This window comes from Zalophus californianus, chromosome 7 (genome assembly GCF_009762305.2).
Source record: "Zalophus californianus isolate mZalCal1 chromosome 7, mZalCal1.pri.v2, whole genome shotgun sequence".
Lineage (NCBI taxonomy): Eukaryota > Metazoa > Chordata > Mammalia > Carnivora > Otariidae > Zalophus > Zalophus californianus.
In genome coordinates, this window is record NC_045601.1 from 115,559,064 (window position 1) to 115,585,764 (window position 26,701).

The following is a 26,701-nucleotide window of genomic DNA, read 5'->3' on the forward strand; positions in this document are numbered from 1 at the left end:
AGGCTCAAATATAACAACACTGACAAGGTAGCCAAAGGCAGTCAGGAGGCATGTGCAAGGTCCTTCCTACCGTATGACTTTGAGATTAAGCAATCAATTGGGAGAAAGTCCTCCAATCGGGCGCCTGGGTGGCTCAGTTGGTTAAGTGACTGCCTTCGGCTCAGGTCATGATCCTGGAGTCCCGGGATCGAGTCCCACATCGGGCTCCCTGCTCGGCAGGGAGTCTGCTTCTCCCTCTGACCCTCTTCCCTCTCATGCTCTCTATCTCTCATTCTCTCTCTCTCTCAAATAAATAAATAAAATCTAAAAAAAAAAAAAAAAAAAAAAAAAAAAAGAAAGTCCTCCAATCACAGTCAGCTATTCACCATATTTTGTGTATCTTCCATGAACTCAATGTCAATGCTCCTCATGTGATACCCAAGAAAACCCAATGAAAGAAATTAAGTACCAAGGAGTAAAATTTTGTCATGTAGGGTTAAGCTTTGGAAGGACACAAACTATTGTTACAGCTAAGATTGTTTTTCGCTCCCACACCTCACCAAAGCCAATTTTTTAATGTCAAGAATAGGTAAAACTCAAGACAGAAGGAAGATCAGTGGTTGCTTAGAGCTGCAAAATGGAAAGTGACAGCTAATGGGTACATGACTTGTTGTAGGGAGGGCAAAAATGTTCTAAAATTAGATTGCACAACCCCATGAATTACTAAAAAAACACTAAGTTGTATATTCTAAATGGGTGAATTGTATGGAATGTGAATTCGATCTCAGTAAAGCTGTTTAAAATGAAAGAGCCAATTTGCAACTGCTGTTGGGTGATACCATCCTAGTTAAAAATGCATGACTGAGGCTACTGGAGGTAGAGGGTTTCACAGCAATGCTCCCTCCACTGGAATTATTTAGATGTAAAAGAACAATAAACTACATAGACTAAGCATATTAAAATAGGGTCTAGAATTAAAATCAAAATCAAATAGAATTACCAATTACCAACATATTTAATTATACACACATAATCATATAAGAGACATAAATGGTAAAGAGTGTCCATAAATGACTAATTAAAATTCTCCAGTGAGCTGCTGGGATGAGGACAGCATGGCCTTAAGAGTGATAAAGTTTTTGGCTCACAGGCCTCATTCTAAGGAAAAAGAGTTAAAAAGAGGCAGGTGACACTCTTCCCCATCAACCACTAACCTCTTCTCTGAAGGCTGGAATATACACTGCTCCAACTTTATTTTAAGAGATAGTGCTGCCCCACCTGAAGCCAAGCTGTCCCCAAGGACCCACCCAGTTTCCAGTAATTTCACCTTCAATACCAAGGGAGAGGTAAACATGTTACTCAAGGGCCCAACATCCCAGGCTATGGTGTCCCTTAGTGAAAAAGCAGGTAGATCCCTTTCATGAAGATGGCGCCGAAAGCAAAGAAGGAAGCCCCTGCCTCTCCCAAAGTCAAAGCCAAAGCAAAGGCTTCAAAGGCCAAGAAAGGGGTGTTGAAAGGCGTCCACAGTCACAAAAAAAAGAAGATCCACACATCACCTAAATTCCGACAACCTAAGACACTGCATCTCCGAAGGCACCCTAAATATCCTCAAAAGAGCGCCCCCAGGAGAAACAAGCTCAATCACTATGCCATCATCAAGTTCCCCCTGACCACTGAGTCAACCATGAAGAAAACAGAAGACAACAACACACTTGTGTTCATTGTGGATGTCAAGGCCAACAAGCACCAGATCAAACAGGCTGTGAAGAAGCTAGGACATTGACGTGGAGAAGGTCAACACCCTGATCAGGCCTGATAGAGAGAAGGGATGTGTTCAACTGGCTCCTGACTACGAGGCTTTAGATGTTGCCAACAAAACTGGAATCATCTAAATGGAGTCCAGCTAGCTAAATCTAAAATGTAAATGTAGCCTTTAAGGACCCTCTAGAGTCCAAAAGAACTTTCTGTGATGATGAAAATCTTTTATGGTCTGTAGATTGTACTGAGTACTTGAAATGTGACTGGTGCAAATGAGGAACTGAATTTTTTAGTTTATTTAATTTTAACAGCCACATGTGGCTATTGGCTACCATACTGGACGCACAGCTCTAGAGCAATGCTATCTATTAGAAATATAATGTGAGCCACATAAGTAATTTTAAATTTTCTAGTAGCCACATGAAAAAAAGTTTTTTAAAAAGGTGAAATTAATTTTAACAATGCATACTACTACTTAAATGAATATAATCAATATTTTATCAACTTCCACATACACTCTATATGAAAATAATTACCAAGGTATTCTACACTCTTGTTTTCTACTATATCTTCAAAATCCCATGCGTATATTATATTTGTAGCCCATCTCAATTTGGATCAGCCAACAGTAGTTATATGTGGCTGCATATTAGAACAACTCCAGAGAATCGTACAGCCCTTTCTGTACCACCTAGTTCTCCCTTCCCTTTTCTCCCCAAATCCCATGAGAAGAGTCAAATTCACAAGAACTTGTTCTGTTCCTTGCTCCTTTACAGAGTAATACACCACACCTGGGTAAGGCAGGTTGGGAGTTATCCCTGTATCTAAAAATATCTCATCCAAAAATTCCCTAAATTCCAGATTTGTAGATTAATTTAATTTAATAAATAAATACATGAGGGCTGCAGAGGAGGCTAGTCATTCATATCTTAGTGTGGATTATGGGTCCTGGCCATATGAAGAGGACAGTGCTAAATACCCCTCATCAAGCAAGAGGATGAAACTCTCAATAATACACTCTTAAATAAAGACCTCTGAAAGGATTCAAGACAAAACAAGAGAAAAAACCCAAAGCCTTTAGAGTAACACTTGGAAGAAACAACCAAACAAAATAATAATCGTTTTAAGAAAGAACTTCCAAAATAAGTGGGGGGCAAACCAGTGAGTAATTTATTTCTTACGGTCGCAAAAGCAATCTTTACGTTGTCATGGCTCCTTTTAGCTGTCTCAGAGCAGGAGTAGATGGGGGCTGAAGTCACTTCAACACCAAAAAATAGCAAAGCAAGAGAGACATTGCTGCTTGGAGCCCCAGAAAGAAAAGGTAAGTTCCCCTGAGGAAACAGTCTAGATGTCATTAAGAGGCAGACATAACCTTCAGAAAGGATAAGGCAGCATGAGAAAAATCTACTATATGAGAGCATCTCAAGCCAAGAGGTGGTGCAAAGGGGACTATAAAGGAAATGTAGACAGGGTATTAAAGGAACAGGCAGCAGAGGGATAATAATACTGAGTATGTGCCTATAATTAAGGTCCTCCAGATTCAGTATATCATTTCATTTGAGCATGACAACAACCAATGCGGTGAAGGAGTCATATATGATTTAACTCAAGTTCACAAATGAAGAAACTCAGAGAGCTTAAGCAAGAGGCTAAGTGATTTCCCCAAGGCTCAAGAAGGGAAAAAATTAGTCAATTCCTTTTTCATTTTGAATAAACATATATGTATATGTAATACTAACTGTCCTAATGAATGAAAAGCATAATGAGAATACAACATAACCTCTCTGCTTGGGAAGAGGGCATTTACACATAAAAAATATTTAAATTGACTCAAAAATCTGAAAATCCTGGAGTTTCCTATACTTGAATTTACTTTCCTAAAAGTTATATCAGTGGTCAGCATTGCCCAAGATACGCTGGGGAGAAAAAAAGTATACTCTGCTTGAGCTCTGCCCCTGAAGACTCTGACTTAGGCCTGGGAGAGTGCTGGCCTCTGTATTTTACTAAGTATTGCCGGTGGTCCCGCTGCACCCTAAAGGCTAAAAGCACTACTTCCCACCAACAGAGCAAGAGACACCACTAGAGACTGAGGCCCAAGGAATGCCTGGGATTAAGGGAAGCCAGCCAAAGTACTCCACAGCATCTTGAAAAGAGCTGAAGGCACTGACGGACCACCCAGCCCAGGCTCAGGCCTAACAGAGTACCTGGCTCTCGGGACTGGCTATCATCGCAAATGTGCAGGTCCAGGCGGGAGATGAGCAGATGGTAGGAGGACTCCTTCACATCAAATCTCTCAAAGTACTGGCTGAGGCGGCCACTGCTGCTGCTGCCCTGGCCGCCCCCGAACGCCTGGGCCCAGGACTGCTGGGCACTGGGAGCAGGTGGGGTGATCTATACGTGACAGAGAGAAAAACAAGACGTCCAAACCAGAGAGGTTCCTCACAGGCTTTCTTAAGCTTTAGCTCAGTCTGAAGAAAGCCACAATTTAGCGAGATGCCCCCTCCCTCTCATAACTAACTGTTCACCTGGCAGCTCACTTAGGTCTGTCTCACCTAAATAACCCAAACTCCGAAAAGCCTAATTATAATTAGTCTTATAACTCCAGTCAGAGTACTGTTCTGAGGTTTGAACTGCCCCCCAAGCTCTCACCCCCCCAGGACTTAGCTGACTTAGCTGACAGCTAAAACACTGCCTCCAGGAAGTCTTTCATAAATGCCCTCTTTCAGTCTGTGTAGTTAGATGCCTCTTCTTTGTATTCTCATGGCATAGTGTCTACCTATATACAGCACTTACCACCTCCTATTATAATAACTTGTTTATAGTCCATATTTAAAGACGGTCAGAGCTCCAATGACAGGAACAAGAGGCTTCTTTTACTTTTCCTTCCCAGTGGCCAGTACTATATAGCTAACACACCGGACGCACCCAATGAAGAGAATAAATGAATAAATTAGAAGCACAAACAAAGCCTATGCAAATGACAAATGTCCCAAATAAGCCTAATGAAGTCCAGACCCCACCTATTTGGTCTGAATTAGGTCTGGTCCTCCATCTCCCTAGCCCCATCCAGGGTATCTGTTTTGCCTCTAACCTGTGCAGGCTCAGGGGCCAGGCTCTTTCTCTGCTGGGCTGACTTCTCCATTGCCTCACTCAGTGACTCTGCATACTTCATCATAGCCTTGAGCTGCGAGTCAGTTAGCACCCAGAGCAGGTCATCCAACAGGAACATCAGCTTGGAGGCTACCACATTGCAATCTTTGGTCTGAAGGGGCCACATAAAACATGGGGTTCAACATCTGGTATCATTCCAACTCCTCAACGTGACTATTGCTTGATTAATATCAGAGAGGGCTTTTCAATACCCAGAACATGAAAGGAAAGCAGTAAACACTATGGAGAGTCAATTTCTTACAAAACTACTAATGTCTTCTGCGATTAACAAGAAACAACAGCAGTCAACGGCCAGGTGCCTATGTCAGTGTTCCTATATGGGTAAAAATTGTGGTTTCCAAAATTCAGGTGACAAGGAGGGGCAAATGTTCACAGAAATGTTCTGTGCAACACTGAATTACAGGCCTGCCCCTTTTGATTGTCATTCCTGGGGCCAGTAACATTGAAAAAACAGAGAACACCTCCCAGGCTGTCTAGGAGAATAAAAGATGGAAGTTTTCATGAGGGCAGAGAACATACTCACTCTTCTCTTGAGGGCTATTTGGATCCTGCCTTGGTTGGTAATAAGCCTCAGTGGAGTGGTGACTGGCTCCTGATCACCACTGTCTGTAGCATCTGCCTCAATTCGAAGTGTTTGCCAAGTTATTTCCTTAAATGTTAAAACCTAGAAGGAGAGAAAGTAAAATCCCTTAATTCTATGGATGAAATTAACCAAGAGGCAGGAAGTTCAAGGAGAAAAGACAAGCAAAACAGAAATTCCCACCATTCTCAGTTGGGATCCTACCAATAGAATGCGGTGAATCAGAGATCCCTAAGAGAAGAAAGCATGTAGCAGTAATACTGGGATTCTTGGGTTCACAGGAATGGGGGACATATCTAAGGAAATCCCCAGAGCAGGAATAACATCCTTTAAAAATCAGTCCTATTTTGATCTCCCCATTCTCTCCTCTTACAATACTGGGGCTGTCACCTCTCCTCGGTGGGGGTCAGTGATGCGGGTGAGGCGGAGGTCACTCTGCTGCCAGTTGGGGTTGACGCTGTAGCCCTGGAGCTGCCACAATTCAAAAGAAGCGTGGAAAGCCTTGGAGTGAATCTTGATTGTGATGGAATTGACGATGATGAACATCCCCTCCACCACCTTCTCGGCAAAGCCATACTCACTACAACAAATGAGGCAGAGCAATGTTCAGAAGCAGGTGAGACTTTGTGCACACTCTTTATACTGGAAGACATCAGACAAGATTATTAACACTGTCTCTCTTTGCATGCTAGAACTACGAATGATTTCTTTCTTTATTTCTCTCTTCTTATTTCTACTTACAGTTTTTAAATTTTGAAAATTTTTTATGATGCAGTACTCTTTTTAATTTGATTTTTTGAGGAATGAAATAAAAGAAAAAGAGTTGACCTAGAAATAATCTCCCTTCTGTTAGAAAGAATAAATTGAAAAATATTTTTATAATCCACAAACTATCTAAATTTGAATGTTGTACATGAGGGAATGTATAACTAAAGAAAGGAAACGCTAGGTTTCTATAAAATCTTCAAAGACACAGCGTACTCGGCAAAGGTAGTGGAAAGAGGAAAGAAGTACAGCCAGGTGAGCAACTGGTCAAGAACAATCCCAACTCTCTACCCTGTCAAATATATCCCAAAGAGCACAGCTGTACTCCCACAGCAAGAGGCCAGAAATGGCAAGGAGAGAATTGAAGGCCATCTTAATGTCTTCTGGATGTAGAAAACACAGACATTCTTTTTTTTTTTTTAAGATTTTTATTTATTTATTTAACAGAGATAGAGAGAGAGCACAAGTAGGCAAGGCGGCAGACAGAGGGAGAGGGAGAAGCAGGCTTCCCGCCGAGCAGGGAGCCCGATGCGGGGCTCGATCCCAGGACCCTGGGATATGACCTGAGCTGAAGGCAGCCGCTTAACCAACTGAGCCACCCAGGCGCCCTGAAAACACAGACATTCTTGGCATGTAAATGAAATCAGTTCTCATTACGAGATAAAAAGGTGTGGAAATTATAAACTGGAAAAAAATATATTTGCAATTTATATCATAAAGGGCTAACATCTCTAACGTATAAAGAGCTTCAAGAAACTGAAAATAAGGGGCGCCTGGGTGGCTCAGTCGTTAAGTGTCTGCCTTCAGCCCAGGTCATGATCGCAGGGTCCTGGGATCGAGCCCCGCATCAGGCTCCCTGCTCCATGGGAGACCTGCTTCTCCCTCTCCCACTCCCCCTGCTTGTGTTCCCTCTCTTGCTGTGTCTCTCTCTGTCAAATAAATAAATAGAATCTTTAAAAAAAAAAAAAAACTGGAAAGAAAAAGACCTACAGGCCAATAAAAACGGGACAAAGTATGGACAGTTCACAGAGAACTGCAAATGATATTAAACATAAAAATCTTCAACCTCACTCATAAATCACAATTATACCAAGAGACACTTAACTCATAATAGAAGTGACAGAGTAGTAGGGAAAAGATGGTCTTCCAGTAACGATGCATGGTCAATTTGAAGATACTGACAGAGCAAAAATAGTATTAACTCTTATTTTACATCAAACAAAAAAAAATAATCAGTTTTAAGACTGTATCTAAATGTGTAAGGTCAAACAATAAAACTGTTAGAAGAAAACAAAAGAGAATATCTTCATGCCTTAGGACAGGAAAAGAGCCCTTAAACAGGACTCAAAAAGGGCTAAGCATAAAGGGGGAAAAAAGGTATACTGGACTACATTAGAATTAATCATTTCTGTTCAACAAAAAAGCAACATTAAGAGTGATAGTGATGCTCAACATCACTCATCATCAGGGAAATGCAAATGAAAACCACAAGGAGATATCACCTCACATCTGTCAAAATGGCTAGTATCAAAGCAACAAGAAACAAGTGTTGGCAAGGATGTGAAGAAAAGGAAACCTTTGTCCACTGTTGGTGGGAATGGCAATTTGGTGCAGTCACTGTGGAAAATAATATGGAGGTTCCTCAAAAAACTAAAAAGAGAAGTATCATACAATCTAGTAACTCTACTTCTAGGTATTTACTTGAGGAAAATGAAAACACTAATTCAAGAAGATATCTGCACCCCTGTTTATTGCGGCATTACTTACAATAGTCAAGATATGGAAGCAACCCAATTGTCTATAAATAGATAAATGGATAAAGAAGATGTGCTACACACACATACACACACACACACAATGGAATATTACTCAGCTATAAAAAAGAATGAAATCTTGCCATTTGTGACAACATGGGTGAACCTAGAAGGTATTATGCTAAATAAAACAAGTCAGACAAAGAAAGACAAATACCATATGATTTCACTTATATGTGGAATCTAAAACATAAAACAAATGAACAAACAAAACAAAAACAAATTCATAAATACAGAGAACAAACTGGTGGTTGCCAGAGGGGAGGGGTAGGAGGAGTGGGCAAAATAGGAGAAGTGATGAAGAGGTACATACTTCAAGTAATAAAATCAATCAGTCATGAGGATGAAAAGTACAGCATAGGGAATACAGTCAATAACACTGCAATAATACATGATAACTATACTTATCATTATGAGTACTACATAATGTGTAGAACTGTCACATCACTATATTGTACACCTGAAACCAATAAAACATTGTATATCAACTATACTTCAATTAAAAAGAAAAAAAGGAAGCAACACCAGGGATGAGCAGGTACAGAGAAAAGGCCAGGTGAGGAAATGCTCAGGAGTCGGCATCTGCAAGCCAAGGAGAGAGGCCTCAGGACCTGCTGATACCTTTATAATAGTCTTCAAGCCCCCAGAACTATGAGAAAATAAATTTCAACTATTTAGGCACCCAGTCTATGGTATTATGTCATGGTAGTCATAGCAAACCAATACAAATGGATACAGAGTTCCAATTTCAGAAGATGAAAAAGCTCTAGAGATGTGTTGCAGGATGTGAGTTAACACTACTGAACTGCACACTTAAAAATGGTTAAGATGGGGGCACCTGGGTGTCTCAGTTGGTTAAGTGTTTGCCTTCAGCTCAGGTCATGATCTCAGAATCCTGGGATCGAGCCCTGCATCAGGCTCCCTGCTCAGCGGGGAGTCGCTTCTCCCTCTCTCTGCCACTACCCCTGCTCATGCTCTCTCTGTCTCTCTCTCTCTCTCTAATAAATAAATAAAATCTTTTAAAAAATAAAAAGATGGAATCATACTGTATGATTCCAACTATATGACATTCTGGAAAAGGAAAAACAATGGAGATAGTGAAAAAAGACCAGCTGTCTCAGGGGTTGGGGGCAGGGATAGAGATAAATAAGTGGAGCACACAGAATTTTTAGGGCAGTGAAAATACACTGTGATGCCATAATGGTGGATATATGTCATTATACATTTGTCCCAACCCATAGAATGTACAAAACCAAGAGTGAACCTTAATGTGACCTATGGACTTTGGGTGATTGTGATGTGTCAATGTAGGTTTAACCACTGTAACAAATGTACTACTCTGGTAGGGGATGTTGATAATGGAGAAGGCTATGCATGCGTGGGGGCAAGGGGATATGGGAAATCTGTGTACCTTCCTCTAACTTTATTGTGAACCTAAAACTGCAAAATTTGTCTTAAAAAAAATGAACTTCTCTATATGTCAAATTGGTATCCCAACCATATAAAAAATGACTTCAAGTGACTTTAAAACACAGCATTTGACCATACTTCCTTAGTGGGATATAGCATATGGTTAGAACACGCAGAAATCTACTGTATTCAGTAATCTTATTGATAGTTGTAATATTGGCTTTATTTTTTTCAACAATTGAAAAAGTAAATCATTTATTATATTATTGTTGTTAGGAAACAAGCTTCAGCACATGAACAAAAAATACAAACATTAAATCTAAAAAGTTATTTTAAAACCCTCTTTTTTTATTTGAATTGAGAAACATCAGCATATTGTCATGATTTATTTTTCTCTTTCTTAAAAATACCTTTACCCTAAAACTAAACACTTAGGCCTCAATTCAAATGACAACTCAATGAATACAATTTTGCCCAGACTGTTCTCTCTAAATAACATTTCTCACTAAAAGGAATCAGGGTTCTTTGGAGAAATGTCAGATTCCAGGTCTGAAGTAAGGATGTATATGAGAAGCCTGAAACATCGTATTCTGTCTAAAAGCAAAAAGATTATTGGGGTCTTCTCCAAAAGACACAGGAGGTGACTTAGAAAGGCTCTCACAAGCCAAAGATGAGGACATCTGAATATCAAAACAAATAATGATTATAAATGTATGAAATACAAACATATTTTTTTAAGTAAATGGAAATGTAGGATATAAGAAAATTTAAATGTAAAAACATGTAAAAAGAATCTAAAATAGTAAACCACTCTGGAAAAGTTTGGCAGTTTCTTAAAAAGCTAAATCTTACCTACCATACCACCTGACCATTCCACTCCTAGGCATTTACCCAAGAGAAATAAAAGCACATGACCACACAAAAACTTGTACATGAATGTTCATAGCAGCATTATTCACAATAGCCAAAAACTAAATAAAGTGTCAATTCACAAGTGAATGGATAAGCAAATTGTGATCTATCCACACAATGGAATATATTACTCAGTAATAAAAGAAATGAACTATTGATACACTCAACAACATGGATGAATCTCAAAATAATTATGCTGACTAAAAGAAGCCAGACAAAAACCAGTACATACTATATGATTCATTTATATAAAATTATAGAAAATGTAAACTAATCTATAGTCACAGAAAGCCATGCTTGTCTGGGGATAGGAAGGGGTGAGAAAGGAAAGGGAAGGAATATAAAGGAGAACAACAATATGTTTAAGGGTTAATGGATATGTTCGTTGCCTTGATTGTGTTGATGATTTCGTGGTGTATGCATATGCTAAAACTTATCAAACTGTATACTTTGTATATGTAGTCTATTTTGTGTCAATTATACTTTAATAAAGTTGTTAAAAACAACATGAATTCAAAATGATAAACCTTCATCCTCCCCTCACCCCCACAAAAAATCTTAGAGATTATTGCTAATCTATTATTGCTAATAAATGCATTAGGAAGAAAAGAATTATAAAATCCCTGTTTTGCAGCCTACAATGAAATAACAGATCTATACAACTATCATCAAATGGTTATCAACGGTCCTTACACCATGAGGTGAAATAGATAAGGAATTTAATCACAACAGATAAATCAAACCATCATCATCTGAATCCACTGATTAATCTTAACCAAAGGAACATTTTGTCCCTCCTGATATGTTACAATAGGAAATACATGGTACAATTTCTAGAGCATTCTTACCAAGAAAACAAAAAACAAAAACATTTACTCAAATCAAGCCTTTAAATCTTACTATCGGTTTAAATGAGAAACATTTAAAATATAACCTTGAGGCCACAATCAGCTGAAATACAAAATGTGGGAAATTCTTTAGAAAAAACAATCTAGTTTCTACAAAGAATAAATGGTTTATTAAAGACTGGGGGTGGGGGATTGTTTAGAATTAAAGAGCCTTAAAACGCAAATCCCTAAATGCAGTATGTGGAGCTCTTCGGAGCCACACTGCATTGGAAAAACTATTTTAGAGACAATTCAGGAAAATTGAATATGAAATAAGTATTAAATAATATTAACAAATTCCTATTAATTCTATTGATTGTGATAATAGTATTGTGTATTTTTTCTTTCTTTCTTCACAATCCCTGTCTCTTAAAGACACAGTATCCAGGGCGCCTGGGTGGCTCAGTTGGTTAAGTGACTGCCTTCGGCTCAGGTCATGATCCCAGGGTCCTGGGATCGAGTCCCACATCGGGCTCCCTGCTCCGCAGGAAGCCTGCTTCTCCCTCTCCCACTCCCCCTGCTTGTGTTCCCTCTCTCGCTGTGTCTCTCTCTGTCAAATAAATAAAATCTTTAAAAAAAAAAAAAAAAGACACAGTATCCAGAAGTATTTACAGATGGAATCATATGGTGTCTGGGATTTGCTTTCAAATACTACAGTGCGCGCGCACACACACACACACACACACACACACACATAGCAGCAGGAAAAAGGTGAAACTAGAATGGCAAAATGTTGATAGCTGTTGGAAGTTAGATCTTAGTTGCATGGGGGTTGATTACACTATTCTCTCCACTTTAGTGTAGGTTGGAAAATTCCCAAAATAAAAAGTTTATTTTTCACTAAAAGTTGATATGGAATAGGTAACATGTTGGAAATAATAGGGACCTAAGGAACTAACCTCTGTCCTGAAGCGAGGGCAATGGGAGACTGTCCATTTGGGGGCCGAGGCTCCTCACATGTTTTCATCTCCACCTCTACCTTATCCAGACACTGAAATAAAAGCCACGGAGAGCTAAGCATCTGCACAAAAACCTACACAGCACACACTGAGTCTTATTCATCCCTATACTCTACTGCCTAGTTGAGTGCTGTGCCTATAGAGAGCAGACAATAAATGTTCGTTGAATGAATGAACAAACTGAAATGCAAGAAGAGGCCTCATCTTCCCTCTTCCATGTCCATTAGCAGCAGAACTCCAGGACAAGCATGGGATTAGCTCACAGCAGAAAACTAAAACATAAATCCAAGTTACAGAAGTATTACTATCCCTGGGGATTCCAATCTTTGGATAAAGACATGCACTGATGAGTTCCTGAAGGGCTTTCAGCTGATAATCACCCAATAGTCAACACAAACCAAATTTCTAATTTTTTCTCTGTCAGGATTCCAAAGGAAATCTAAAAGTAGAACCTGGGCAGCAAAATTTGTTATAAAAAACAAAAGGCAAAACAACCAACTCAGGACTCCTGTGTCTTGTGTCTCAGTGCTAACTGAGATTAGCACAGTAATTTCAGAATAAGCCCAGACAATAGTCCCTCTGTCTCAGAGAGAAGCTCACAGGCCAGACAGAGCAATCACCACTCCCAAAAGGGATAGCCTGTCAGGACTCCTCCCCATTTCCTCTCAGATCTTTTAAAACCCCACCCCAACCATCCCCATTTGATTACTTGCAATCAAGAAAGGCCATTACCAAGCAAATGGGATGTGTCTTCAACTTTGTCCACTGGATCTGAAAGAGGAAAGCAACACTCAGGGCTGTGGGAGCTGCCCCTCAAGAAAGCATGCCTGCTGGTCAAGGACAGCAACAGCACTCTAACCCCCATTCTCACCCGAATGGAGGCCCTGTTGCAGTAGACCCGAGTAATGGCTAACCAGGTGGGCAGCTCCAGCACATTCTGTAGAACCTCTTCATCCAGCTCCAGGTTGGTCAGCTGACCCTCCCCTTTCAGGGTGCTCAAATTGATTTTGTCCGGGGAAAGATTCTTGGTGAACCTGAAAAGAGTAAAGATAAGAAGCTATTATTTCCATGGAAATCCACAAAATGAGCATTATAGCCAACACTTTTCAATTTGGAGAAAAGAGAAAGTTAAAGAACCAATGTTGACTAATGACCACACTGTCTCTATGCCAAGTAAGATGTTAGGTCAGACCTACCGTTCTACTCATGATTGCGTCACCTTTCTACTCAAGCACCTACGATGGGGATTCTGGAGAAATGGCTATCGAAGTGGCAACATAGCCTTTGGTATTTCTGAATCCCCACATTAAAACAGAGCAACTAGATAACACCACAAAAAGCCCACGAATAACATCCGTAACAAAACTAGATGATAAAGCATCCTCATAAACCCCCATATAGAGAAAAACATCAATGGCCGGAAGACACAAGTACTATAAGCAGCTGTGCAGATCAACATAAAGGGAAGCAATAGGTCATCTGACAGACCAGAGAACGGAAGAACCCCAAATAACCAAGTTTTAAATGAAAAGCAATGTGGGCCAATCTGATCACAGACTGAAACTAGTGGGGTTGAGTCCACTGTAAGGGGTCCCCAGTGAGGCCTAAAGGACCTGGAGCAGTCTAGCCTTACAAACTCATGGAACTAACCAAGGCTCCTTCCTAGGCAGGGCACTAACGCTGAAAAGAAACTGCTGAGAGGAATCCAAATTGAACAAGATAGGGAAAACAGAAACAAAGAGATGGTACAAACAAAAGTGGGGGGAGGGGCAGGGGACAGACCAGGATATCTCAGAGAGCAAGTTACATTTTTTAACACTCCTTGAAACAGATGAGGGAGCTCTATGAAGTTAGAATGTGGAACAGTAACAGGCTAATTGTTGGCTTGTTAAGTAGGGTCAAATGAAATCCCAGACCCTTACACATACCTTTACTCATGTGATCCAAGAACACCCCCCTCCCCACCTATAGTCCTGCCAAAGGGAATAAGCCTGAATCGCATCATGCTACTAGGTCCAGTTGCTAATTTGTAGGAAATACAGAGGACAGAGGGAAACTCCTGAACTGCACCATAAGCATGCAACCAGCAAAATACAGATCATGGGAAACTATATAGGTCAAGTGGCCTGGACATAATTCCCACAGGTCAGTCTTTGCACTGTTCCGCACTTAGTGTCTCCAGTGTGCTCATGTGCTCTTGCCACCCCCTTTCCTGAAGCATCCTTTTTTTTAATTTTTTAAATTTTTTAATTTTTAATTTTTTAATTTTTTAAATTTTATTATGTTATGTTCGTCACCATACAATACACCATCAGTTTTTGATGTGGTGTTCCACGATCCATTGTTTTTGCATAACACCCAGTGCTCCATGCAGTACGTGCCCTCCTTAATACCCATCACCGGGCTAACCCATCCCCCCACCCCCTCCCCTCTAGAACCCTCAGTTTGTTTCTCAGAGTCCATCGTCTCTCATGGTTCGTCTCTCCCTCTGATCCCCCCCCCCTTCATTTTTCCCTTCCTTCTCCTAATGTCCTCCATGCTGTTCCTTATGTTCCACAAATAAGTGAAACCATATGATAATTGACTTTCTCTGCTTGACTTATTTCACTTAGCATCATCTATACCTTCAGTGCCATCCCGATCAAAATTCCAATGACATTTTTCAAAGTGCTGGAACAAACAATCCTAAAATTTGTATGGAATCAAAAAAGACCCCGAATCACCAAGGAAATGTTGAAAAAGAAAAACAAAGCTGGGGGCATCACGTTGCCTGATTTCAAGCTATATTACAAAGCTGTGATCACCAAGACAGCATGGTACTGGCATAAAAACAGACATATAGACCAATGGAACAGAATAGAGAACCCAGATATGGACTCTCAACTCTATGGTCAAATAATCTTTGACAAAGCAGGAAAAAACATGCAATGGAAAAAAGACAGTTTCCTGAAGCATCCTTACCACAATCTGCCATTCAAGGCCCAATGCAAGACTTCTCACTGAGGCTCTTTCCCTCACTGCTGCAACTCACATGAAACTTTTTTTCTTCTACATCTCTGGACTCTGTTACACACATTTAAGTCATAATCACAGAGGGTCTTGGGATATTTTCTAATTCTCTCCTATGTAACCACCCTATGTGATTAGATATGAAGCCCTGTGAGGTCAGGGGCTCAGTCTTAGCCATCCCTCCTAAACAAAATGGTCACCTGACACACCTACATACCTCTCAGCTAACTATCCTGCTGGCTACCTACTCCCAGCTCCCTTCTCCCATCTTTTTGGTTAGATCAATTTAAGGCCAGTTCCTCACAGCATATCCCTCTCTCCTGTATGACAAATTGTCTATGACAAATCTCATGCCTGTAATTCTCACTGTTGCTGCCTCTCAGAGTCACCACCTTCCACCCCAATAATGAATTGTATTTTGCCCTCCAACCATACCTATACTTAGCCCTTACATATATTAGATGCTAATAATTGACTTTAGAGTTACATATTATTTACCAACTTTTATTTTTTCACATATATCCTTTCCTATGACTAAGCTATATTTTAGTGGTTTTGGTTTTCCTTGGACAGTAAGATCGTGATATGCAAGAGTTTTATCTTCAGTTTTTTTCTACAGTGCCTAAAATGGTACTATGTAAAAAGGTTCTTTAACAATTTTTAAATGATAGTAAAAAAATTTTTAGAAGTTTATAAACATGCAAAAAAATACGACATGATATTAACGGATTCATAGGAATGCATTGGCATGATGACAAATCAGGAAACTGCTTACCCCTGAGACAAGGGGAAGGGTCCACAGGAAGCTGCAACTATACAAATAACACTTATTTGTCACGTTGGGAGGTGACTGTATGGCTATTCATTATATTACTCTCTAAACCTTTTTGTAAAGCAAATATTTCATAATAATTCCAAGATCTCTATAAATTCCCTACTATATGTACTTACTGTTGGGAGAGCTACTCCTCCATGGCTCTCTCATACTCCTACATGTCTTGCTGAGTATGCCAAAAATGCATGACCCTGACCACTCCTTACCCAGGCCACTTTTCAGAACTGTGTTTGAAAGATCAGCTTTGGGGGATGACGTAATGTGCCCCACCCTAGGACATACAGCAGGCTTGCTTACCACTTACTATAAAAACAATGGATTCCCCAAGTTCAATGTTCCATTCCTATAACATATGTGCAAGCATCCGTCTGGGCCCATTCGTGTCACTCCAATGGGACTTATGGGGGCAAGGAGAACTAATGCAAACATATGCTTATGCTACTTGCTGGACCATGAGTAATAAAGTCCTTGGTCTCTGATCCAGGAGTCTCTTGTGCTCTGTCAGCCTCCATGAACTACAGCAGGCTAATTATTAGCTTCTAGGCAGGATAAAATAAAATCCTATACCCTTACACATACTTTTACTGACTTTAATTCATAAAAAAAATTTTAATCAATATTTACTGGGTATGAGCCAATTTTATTCTCTGGACCCAAAAAAGACAAGCTTTCTACAATGGCTCCTATCCTCTGAAAACTAACTTGCTACAGAGGGAAAGAGAATTTCTCTTTTCCTTCAAAGAATGGCCATCTACAAGGAAATAGGACTGGGTGTGAAATAGAAAAAAGAACATCTTACACACTTCCACTACATAAAACAAGAACAACAACTGAAACTAAAGGAAGATATAGTACATGCCCCTTAGGAACCTGGAGGAAACACAATCCTGCAGGAAGGAAAGGAAGGCAGAAAACAGAACTCAACATTATTTGTACTCATTAGGTACAGGTAGGCTTTCTTTTTCAAGCCCCTTTTATATTTAAATAAGATATTACAATTATTTACTTCTAGCAACCTTTCCTCTACACTTAAGTATTCAGGGAAGCCATATCAGCTCACAAATTGGGGTGAGGCATCCTTCAGAAGTATTAGTCTTAAAGATAAGAATTTTTGAAGACGTGTGGCGCCTAGGTGGCTCAGCCGTTAAGCATCTGCCTTCGGCTCAGGTCATGATCCCAGGGTCCTGGGATCGAGACCCGCATCAGGCTCCCTGCTCCGCGGAAAGCCTGCTTCTCCTTCTCCCACTCCCCCTGCTTGTGTTCCCTCTCTGTCAAATAAATAAATAAATAAAATCTTTAAAAAAAAAGAATTTTTGAAGATGTAAAATTAGTTTTGAAGACTGTAACTGTATGTCTGTTCCTTTCCTCCCCACAAATTGTGATAAGACCCCACCTCCCTGCCTCAACTGGGAAACATGGTAAGTGTGAGTCACTGTCAAGAGATGGGAGTAAGGACTCCTTTAACATGCAGGAGAGAAAAGGCTGAAAATCACAAAGACAAACTACTTTTCTTTATGATAAAAACAATTTTTAAGAAAAGAAAGTGATAGGGACTTTTTGAAGTATGTTCCTCTCTGAAAAAAAAAAAAAGGAACATACTTTGAATGAAACATAAACACAGATCTCTTTCTATTTCAATGTATCATCCTCCATTCCCAGTATGCCTATTTCTATCCTTTCCACCCAGGTGTCTACAAATTGAAATCTGGACAAGTTTAAAACTGAATTAATGTTCCCCAGAAAGCCTTTCCATTATATCCCACTATAGCTCCAAGAACAGATTTTCATCCCTTGTCTCTCTAATGCTATAGAGAACTGAGGACAGGGAACAAAATTATTAATGAAGCTAGTCAAAATCAAGCTTGTAAAGACAAGACCAACCAACTGAAAACAAAAGGCCCATAGTTGGTAACCAGCAGAATTCTATGAACTTTGTAACCATGCCATCTGGCAAATGACAGCACTGACTTCTTCAGGGCAGTTCTGTGGAGGAGAGAACCCTGTGCCCAATTTATCCTGATAGTAACCAGGCAGACTTATCTTGGAAATAAGTTCAAGTGTAAACACCAGCCAGCCAGGACAACAGACTAATCTCAGTGAGGATGCTCACCAGCCTCTTGGCATACTACAAAACCCAGGAGAACCTGTCTTCCTACCCCAAAGTGGATGAGATGTGGATGAAAAGTGATCATTCATATTTCCAGGTAGGGCATACAAGATAACCAAGAGGATAAACTTCCTTTTATTATATAATTTTGGCTATCAGAATAAAAAATCTCTCTAGAGATTACCTGTAGGTCTGCTGGACCACATGGTTGTTCTCCCCTAACAGTAATAATGATATATATTTGCTTTTTCATTTACCAATTTACTTTTAGTATTCAACAAAAGATGGATAGCATATTATTAGCTTCTCAAAAAACGCAGTAAGAATTCCTCAACTGATTTTGACTGCATTTTACAGTAATAACAAAGAATTGGTAAAAAGGTAATCCATGGGGCCTGGTGTGGAGGATTGTGGAGGTTTGCTCAAACAAGGAAACCAGATCTGAGATCTGATCTGAAACCACTTTATTCAGCATCTGTGTTCCTAATTGAGGATAGTATCACTGATTCCAGGGTTGTTGAAAAGGCTAATGGAAGCCTGCTATTTATTCCACTTCAAGTATGTGGGGAAACATTTTTCTGGCCATCTGTCACTGTTACAGAGCATAGAGGCTAAGATGAAATCAAGTTGGAGAAACAGATTTTGATCAGGTTTCATCTCTGCCAGGGGATTGCAATCTGCCAAAGAGACAACAGAGAAAGACTCTCAGACATTTTTGTGAAAATGTACCACAATGTTAGGAAGTGAGAATTCTTAGATTTTCAGACTCACAGAATTTCAGAGTAGAAGGAATCTTAAATAATCATTTAGTACAAATCTACAATTTGCAAATGGCCAGTGAGTTAAATGACTTGTCCAGCTAGCCAGTGGTAAACCTGCAATTAAGTAAATGCCAGAAATGAGACTTAACCCAGCATTCATTCAATTTTCTACCCTGTATCCTGTAATTCAACACTTTTATTGTTAATAATACAGTGAATAAGTTGCATAAGCAGTCTGCTTCAGGTCCCACAGAAATTGAACGCCCACAAAAGCAAAAATGTCTGCAAATACACTTCGTTTCCTTCACTTCTTTTTCCACTAAGGTGATCACAGCTCAGGCCTTGGTTTCTAAGCTTCCTACCCAAATCCATATCAAAGTATTTTCACTGCCCAGCCACACCACAGGCATATCTTTTAGCAAAAATATAACACATCAAGCCATTGGTTTAAACACAGGACCCCTAAATCATCTAAACAAACCATCTCAATCACTAAAGTAGTTAACATTATTCCATCCTGGATAACGTGATGGAATATGCCATTCAATCTTAGACGTTTGCCCTAATAGGTTTTACTCTCAAAACTTCTACATGAACAGATATATGCCTTTCTTAGAAGAAAATTCTCCTTCTGGATTTTGGTTTTCAAAATTTTTAATTGTTTCATTTAAGGTGCAGTTTATATACAATGGCTTATTTCTGAACTTTATATTTTGTTCTGCTGATCTACTTATCTTTATGCCAATACCACACTGGCTTTATTATGGTAACTTCATTTTAAGTCTTAAAAATAAGGAGTATAAACTTCATTTTTGCTTTTTTTCCCAAGATTATTTTGGCCATTCTAGGTCCTTTTCATTTCCATATAAATTTTTTAATCAGCCTGCCACTTTCTATTGGGGGGGGGAAGCAACTGCTGAAATTCTGATTGGGACTGCATAGTTGAATTTGGGGAGATTTGACATATTAACAAAAATGAATCAGCCTATCCTTGAACATGGTATACAATCAAAGTAGGCATATTTATTTGGAACTTTTTTAACCTCTCTAGGCATATTTTATAGTTTTCAGTATACATCTTTTCTTCATATATATATATGTACAGTAAAGGAATATTTACTATTGTAAAGGAAACTAAAATTTTTTTCTAGTTGTTTGCTGCTAGAAGATAGAAATAAAAGTGATATTTTTATATTGACCTTTTCTTTAAGATTTTGAGTAATCTCTACACCCAACATGGGGCTCAAACTTACAACCCCGAGATCAAGAGTCGCACACGCCGACTGAGCCAGCCAGGTGCCCATATATTGACTTTGTATCCTACAACCTTACTAAATTCAGTTATTAGCTCTAGTGGTTGTTTTGTAGGTTCCTTAGGATCTTCTATGTAAACAATTATATCTGTGAATAGAGACAGTTTTACTTCTTCATTTCCAATCTTTATGAAAACTGGTATTTATATATTGATCTTGTACGTTGCAACCTTGCTAAGCTAACTTATCAGTTCTAGTAGCTTTTTTTTAAAGAAGCCGTTAAGATTTCTATATAGACATTCATGTTGTCTGCAACATCTCTGTCAGGCTTCTGTTACCATGTTAAACAAGATGGGAAGTGTTTCCCTTCTCTATTTCCCTAAAGAATTGGTGTTAAATGAGTATTATTTACTTAAATGTTCAAAAGAAGTCATGAGGGGCACCTGGGTAATTCAGTCAGTTAAGTGACTGCCTTCAGCTCGGGTCTTGATCCCAGGGTCCTGGGATCAAGCCCCGCATCGGGCTCCCTGCTCTGTGGGGAGCCTGCTTCTCCCTCTCTCTCTGCCTGCCGCTCCCCCTGCTTTGTGCTGTCTCTCTCTGTCAAATAAATAAAGTTTTAAAAAAAAAAAGTCATCAATAAAGCTATCTGGACCTGGAGTTTTCTTTATTAAAAAAGGTTCTGATAACAAATGTAATTTCCTTAATAGACATAAGGCTACTCAGATATTCTATTTCATTGTCAGTTCTGGTAAGTTATGTTTTTCAAATTATCATGCACATTTCATCTAAGTTGAATTTTTTTGACAAAGATATTCATAATATCCCTTAGTACCTTTTAACATCTGTAAGATCTATCTATATCCCCTCTTTCATTCCTGGTAGTATTTATGATTTTTTTCTTGATCAGTTTCACTAAAGGTTAATTTTTATATTTAAAAAAAAACTTTTGTCTGTATTAATTTTCTCTATTTTTGTCCTATTTTCAATTTCAGTGATTTCTACTGTTTTTCCTTTATTGTACTTACTTGGATTTATTTTGTTCATCTTTTTCTAGCATCTTAAGTTGGAAACTTCAGTCACAGATTTTGAAACTTTTTCCTAATATAAATGTTTAAAGCTATATATTTCCCAACACTCATTTTATTTGCTATATCCCACAAGTTTTGATATGTTGAATTTTCATTGCCAACTAGCTAGAAATATTTTCCAACTTCTTTTATGTTTTCTTTGACCATGAGTTATTTAGAAATGTATTTTTTTTTTAAAGATTTTATTTGACAGAGAGAGACACAACGAGGGAGGGAACGCAAGCAGGGGGAGTGGGAGAGGGAGAAGCAGGCTTCCTGCGGAGCAGGGAGCCTGATGCAGGGCTCGATCCCAGGACCCTGGGATCATGACCTGAGCCGAAGGCAGACACTTAACGACTGAGCCACCCAGGTGCCCCTAGAAATGTATTTTAAATATTCCAAATTTACAGGGCCTTTCTAGTTATCTTATTGGTATTGATTTTTTTTAAGATTTTATTTATTTGAGAGAGAGAGAGAGAGAGAGAGAAGAGCATGAGAGGGGAGAGGGTGAGAGGGAGAAGGAGGCTCCCCGCTGAGCCAGGAGCTGGATGTGGGACTCGATCTCAGGACTCCAGGATCACGACCCAAGTGAAGGCAGTCGCCCAACCGACTGAGCCACCCAGGCACCCTTATTGGTATCGATTTTTAATTTAATTCCATACTATAGTCAGGGAATATACTATGTAACTTCCCAATATTATGAAATGTGTTGAGACATATTTTATAGTTTAATGTAGGGTCTATTTTGGTGAACATTCCCTGTGCACTTGAAAAGAACATATATTCTTCAGTTGTTATGTACAGTGTTCTATTAGTGTCAATTAGGCAAGGCAATGCATAATGTTACTCAGATCTTCTAATTTTTTTATATTTTTTGTTTTGTTTTAAAGATTTTATTTATTTGATATTATTTGTTTATTTGAGAGAGTGAGACAGAGTGCATAAGCAGGGGAGAGGGAGAAGCAGGTTCCCCGCTGAGCAGAGAGCCCCACATGGGCTCGATCCCAGGACTCTGGGATCATAACCTGAGCCAAAGGCAGATGCTTAAGTGACTGAGCCACCCAGGCGCCCCAGATCTTCTATATTTTTATTGATATTTCTCAAGTTGTTCTATCAACTACTGAGGGAAGAGTATTAAAAACACCCAACTATAATTGTGGATTTGCCCTTTTATGCTTTTTTTTTAAGATTTTATTTATTCATTTGAGAGAGAGAGCCCACAAGCTTTTAATTGTTTTGTTTCGTGTGTATTTTTTTTTTTTTTAGATTTTATTTACTTATTTGACAGAGAGAGAGAGATAGCAAGAGCAAGAACACAAGCAGGGGGAGTGGGAGAGGGAGAAGCAGACTCCCTGCTGAGCAGGGAGCCCAGTGCAAGCTCGAGCCCAAGACCCTGGGATCACGACCCGAGCCGAAGGCAGACGCTTAACAACTGAGCCACCCAGGAGCCCCTCATGTGTATTTTTCTTAACTCTTGTTTTTTAAGATTTTATTTGAGAGACAGAGAGTACACATGTGCACACATGGGCGGGGGGAGGAGGGAAGGAGTAGAGGGAGAGGAAGAGAGAGAATCTCAAGCAGACTCCCCACTGAGCACAGAGCCCAATGTGGGGCTTGATCTGATGACCCCTGAGACCATGACCTGAGGCAAAATCAAGAGTCAGACGCTTAACCACCTGAGCCGTACAGGAGCCCCTTGTTTCATGTGTATTGAAGCTGTTTTATTAAGTTCATATACATCGACTGTGTCTTTCTGATGAAATGATCCTTCTACTATGAAATGTTTCTCTCCAGTAGTAAACTTTGTCTTGAAGTTTATTGTCTGATAATATAGCCACGCCAGCATTCCTGTGCTTACTGCTCACATGATGTACCTTTTTTCATCTTCTCACTTTCAATCTGTGTTTATCCCTTTTTCATCCGGTCTGACAACCTATGCTGTTAATTGGAGTGGTCAATCCATTTACATTTAATGTAATTATTGATACTGGTTAGATTTTGGTTTACCATTCTATTTGTTCCATCTGTTTTTTTCCTCTATTCCTCCTTCGCTGCCTTCTTTTGAGGTTAACCTATTTATTTTTAGTGTTTCATTGTAATTATTTTATGGGCTTTTTAGTTTTATCTCTTTATGTGTGTGTGAGAGAGACAGAAAGAGAGAAACTGCTCTAGGGATACAATATGTAAACTTAACACAATCCACCTACAGCAAATATTGTACTTCACATAAGAATGTAAGAACCTTTGCAAAATAGTTCATTTACTGCCCTTCACCTTTTGGACTATAATTGTCATATTTATTACATCTACAGTAGTCCCCCTTTATCCACAAGGGCTACATCCTAAAACCCCCAGTGGATGCCTGAAAATGCAGATATACTGAATCCTATATATACTTTTTTTTTCTATTAATACATAACTGTGACAAAGTTTAATTTATAAATTAGGCACAGTAAGAGATTAACAATAATAAAATAGAACAATTATAACTATATACTCTAATAAAAGTTATGTGAATGTGGGCTCCCTCTCTCAAAATATCTTATTGTACTGTACTCACCCTTCTTATAATGATGTAAAATGATAAAATGCCTACGTGATGAGTTGAAGTGAGGTGACTGACGTAGGTACTATGACACAGTGTCAGGCTACTACTGACCTTCTGATGATATGTCAGGAGGATAATCCGCTTCTGGACTGCAGTTGACCACAGGTAACCGAAATCATAGAAAGCAAAACTGTGGATAAGGGGGACTACTGTACTTATGTCACAGACCTACAACTAGGTCTTGTCTTTTAAAGAAATTGAAAATAAAAAATATATAGTCTTTTACACCTACATTTCCAGTGTTCTTCACTCTTTCCTATAGATCCAAATTTCCATCTGGTATCATTCCTCTCCAATCTGAAGAACTTCCTTCATTATCTCTTATAGTACTACTAGGATTCTCTCAGTTTTCATTTGTCTAAAAATGCCTTTTTCTATTTTTAAAAAACATTTAAGCTGGATATGGAATTCTAGGTTGAGAGCTTCTTTCAGCATTTTAAAGATATCATCCCACTGTCTTCTTGCCTCTGTTGTTATTGATGAGAAGCGAGCCGTTAATTTAGATCGTTGTTCTCCTTTGTGTGATAAGTCATTTTTCTCTGGCTGCTCTCAAGTTCTTCTCTTTCTCCTTAGTTTTCAGCAATATGACTGTGATGTGCCTGGAGTAGTCTTTGTATCTATTTTGCTTAAGGTTGACTGAGCTTCTTGGATTCTATAAATCTGTTTAAAAGTTCTGTTAGAACCTTTAGCCATTATTTCAAGAACAGCTCTATTCCAATTAATTCATATACCATATACACATTCATTTTTTTATTATGTTAATCACCATACAGTACATCACTAGTTTTTGATGTAGTGTTCCATGATTCATTGTTTGCATATAACACCCAGTGCACCATGCAATATGTTTAAAATGTGCAATTCAATGGTTTTTAGTATACTCACAGAGTTGTGCAACCATAAGCTCAATCAATTTTAAAACGTTTTCATTACCCTCTTCCAAAAAAACCTGTACCCTTCAGCTATTATCCCCATTTTCCCTATTTCCCCTAACCTGGTAACCATTATTCTATTTTCTGTCTCTAAAGATTTGCCTATCCTGGACATTTAATATAAACAAAATTATATAACATATGGTCTCTTGTGACTAGCTTCTTCCCCTTAGCATATTTTCAAGGTTCATCCATGTTGTAACAGGAATCAGAACTTCTTTCCTTTTTATGGTTAAAAATACTCCATTATATGGATATTCCACATTTTGTTTATCCATTCATCAATTGATGAACATTTGGGTTGTTTCCAGTTTGGGGATATTATGAATAATGCTACTATGAATATGCAAGTACAAGTTTTTGTGTGGACATATGCTTTTATTTCTGTTGGGTATACATGTAGGAATGGAACTGCTGGTAAAATGGTAACTCTTTACTTTTTCAGGAACTGCCCGGCTGTTTTCCTTAATGGCTACACCATGTTACAGCCCTACCAGCTGTGTTTTAGAGTTCCAATTGCTCCACATCCTCACCAACATTTGTTATTATTTCTCTGTATCTTCACCAACACTGTTATTATCTGTCTTTTTTTATTGGTCATCCTTATAGCCATTCTCATTTTGATCTGCATTTCCTTGATGGCTGATAACATTGAGTATCTTTTCATATGTTTGTGGCCATTTATGCATCTTCCTTAAAGAAATGTCTGGGGCACCTGGGTGGCTCAGTCCATTAAGCGTCTGCCTTTGGCTCAGGCCATGATTCCAGGGTCCTGGGACTGAGCCCTGCATCAGGTCCCCCACTGAGCTTCTCTTCCCTCTGCCACTCCCCCTGCTTGTGCTCTCACACACTCTCTCTGTCAAATAAACAAAATCTTTGGAAAGAAAGAAAGAGAGAGAGAGAGAAAGGGAGGGAGAGAGAGAGAAAGGTCTATTCAGATCTTTTGTTCATTTTTAAATTGGGTTGTCTTTTTATTGTTTAGTTGTCAACCATTATTTCTTCAAATATTTTTGTCTTGTTTTAGTTATCTACTACAGCATAACAAATCACTCCAAACCTAGTGCCATAAAACAGTAAGCATTTTATTAAGTTCACAGACTTTGTGCATTAGAAATTCACTCAAGGGACAACTGGGATAGCTTTACTCTGATTCATGAGTTTGGGGGTTTTATCTGGGACACCAAGAATAGCTGGGAACTGGTATCACCTAGTGGCTTCCTCACTTCACATGGTTGATTCCTAAGCTGAAATGTCTCAAAGGCCAGGCTGAGCCAGAACTGTTAACTGGAGCTCTGTGTAGCTTGGATGTCACTTCCACCTCGATTCTATTGGCCAAGAGAACACGTAGGATGGTAGATACCGCTGCAGCCATCTTTGGAAAATACAATCTGCCAGATGTCTTCTGTCTCCTTTACTTCTAGGACTCCAATTACACATATATTAATATTGTCCCACAGTAACTGAAGCTCTTTTTTTGTTTTTTAATCTTTTTTCTCTTTTCTTCAGAGTGAATAATTCCTGCACTCTATTTTCAAGTTCACCAACCCTTTCTTTAGCCATCTCCAATCTGCTGTTAAGCACATCTAATAAATTTTTCATTTCAGGTATTATACTTTTAAGTTCTAGATTTTACATTTGGTTCTTTTTATAGTTCCCACTTCTCTGCTGAGATTCTCCATCTGTTCATTTATTATTACCAAGTTTAATGTCCTTGGCTGATAATCCCAACAGCTGAGTCATCTTGGGGTCAATTTCTATTGACTGCTATTCTCAACAATGAGTCACATTTTCCTTCATTGCACATCTAGTTATGTTATTGTATACTGAACATTACTGAGATTCTAAATTCTGTCAATCTTCCTCTGAAGAGTGAATTTTATTCTACTGGGAAATT

General features: G+C 39.0%; 1 protein-coding gene and 1 pseudogene across 7 annotated transcripts in view; one reads left to right on the forward strand and one right to left on the reverse strand.

The window, feature by feature from the left end:
* The window catches only part of UHRF1BP1 (UHRF1 binding protein 1), a 63,127-nt gene that overhangs the window by 22,392 nt on the left and 14,034 nt on the right, over positions 1-26,701 (reverse strand). For 2 of the 7 annotated variants that reach the window (XM_027602259.2, XM_027602260.2), the window contains exons 2-8: positions 13,150-13,269; positions 12,968-13,006; positions 12,176-12,267; positions 5,879-6,068; positions 5,432-5,572; positions 4,829-4,999; positions 3,942-4,128 (exon numbers count right to left, since the gene is read on the reverse strand). In XM_027602259.2, the coding sequence (XP_027458060.2) occupies positions 3,942-4,128; positions 4,829-4,999; positions 5,432-5,572; positions 5,879-6,068; positions 12,176-12,243 (757 nt within the window). In that variant the 5' untranslated portion in view covers positions 12,244-12,267; positions 12,968-13,006; positions 13,150-13,269. Of the gene's footprint in view, positions 1-3,941; positions 4,129-4,828; positions 5,000-5,431; positions 5,573-5,878; positions 6,069-12,175; positions 12,268-12,967; positions 13,007-13,106; positions 13,270-13,431; positions 13,544-23,926; positions 24,006-24,107; positions 24,315-26,701 lie in introns of those variants that run through there. The other 5 variants (XM_027602263.2, XM_027602262.2, XM_027602258.2 and 2 more) reach the window with 5 other exon arrangements.
* On the forward strand, positions 1,400-1,871 carry LOC113926881 (annotated as a pseudogene).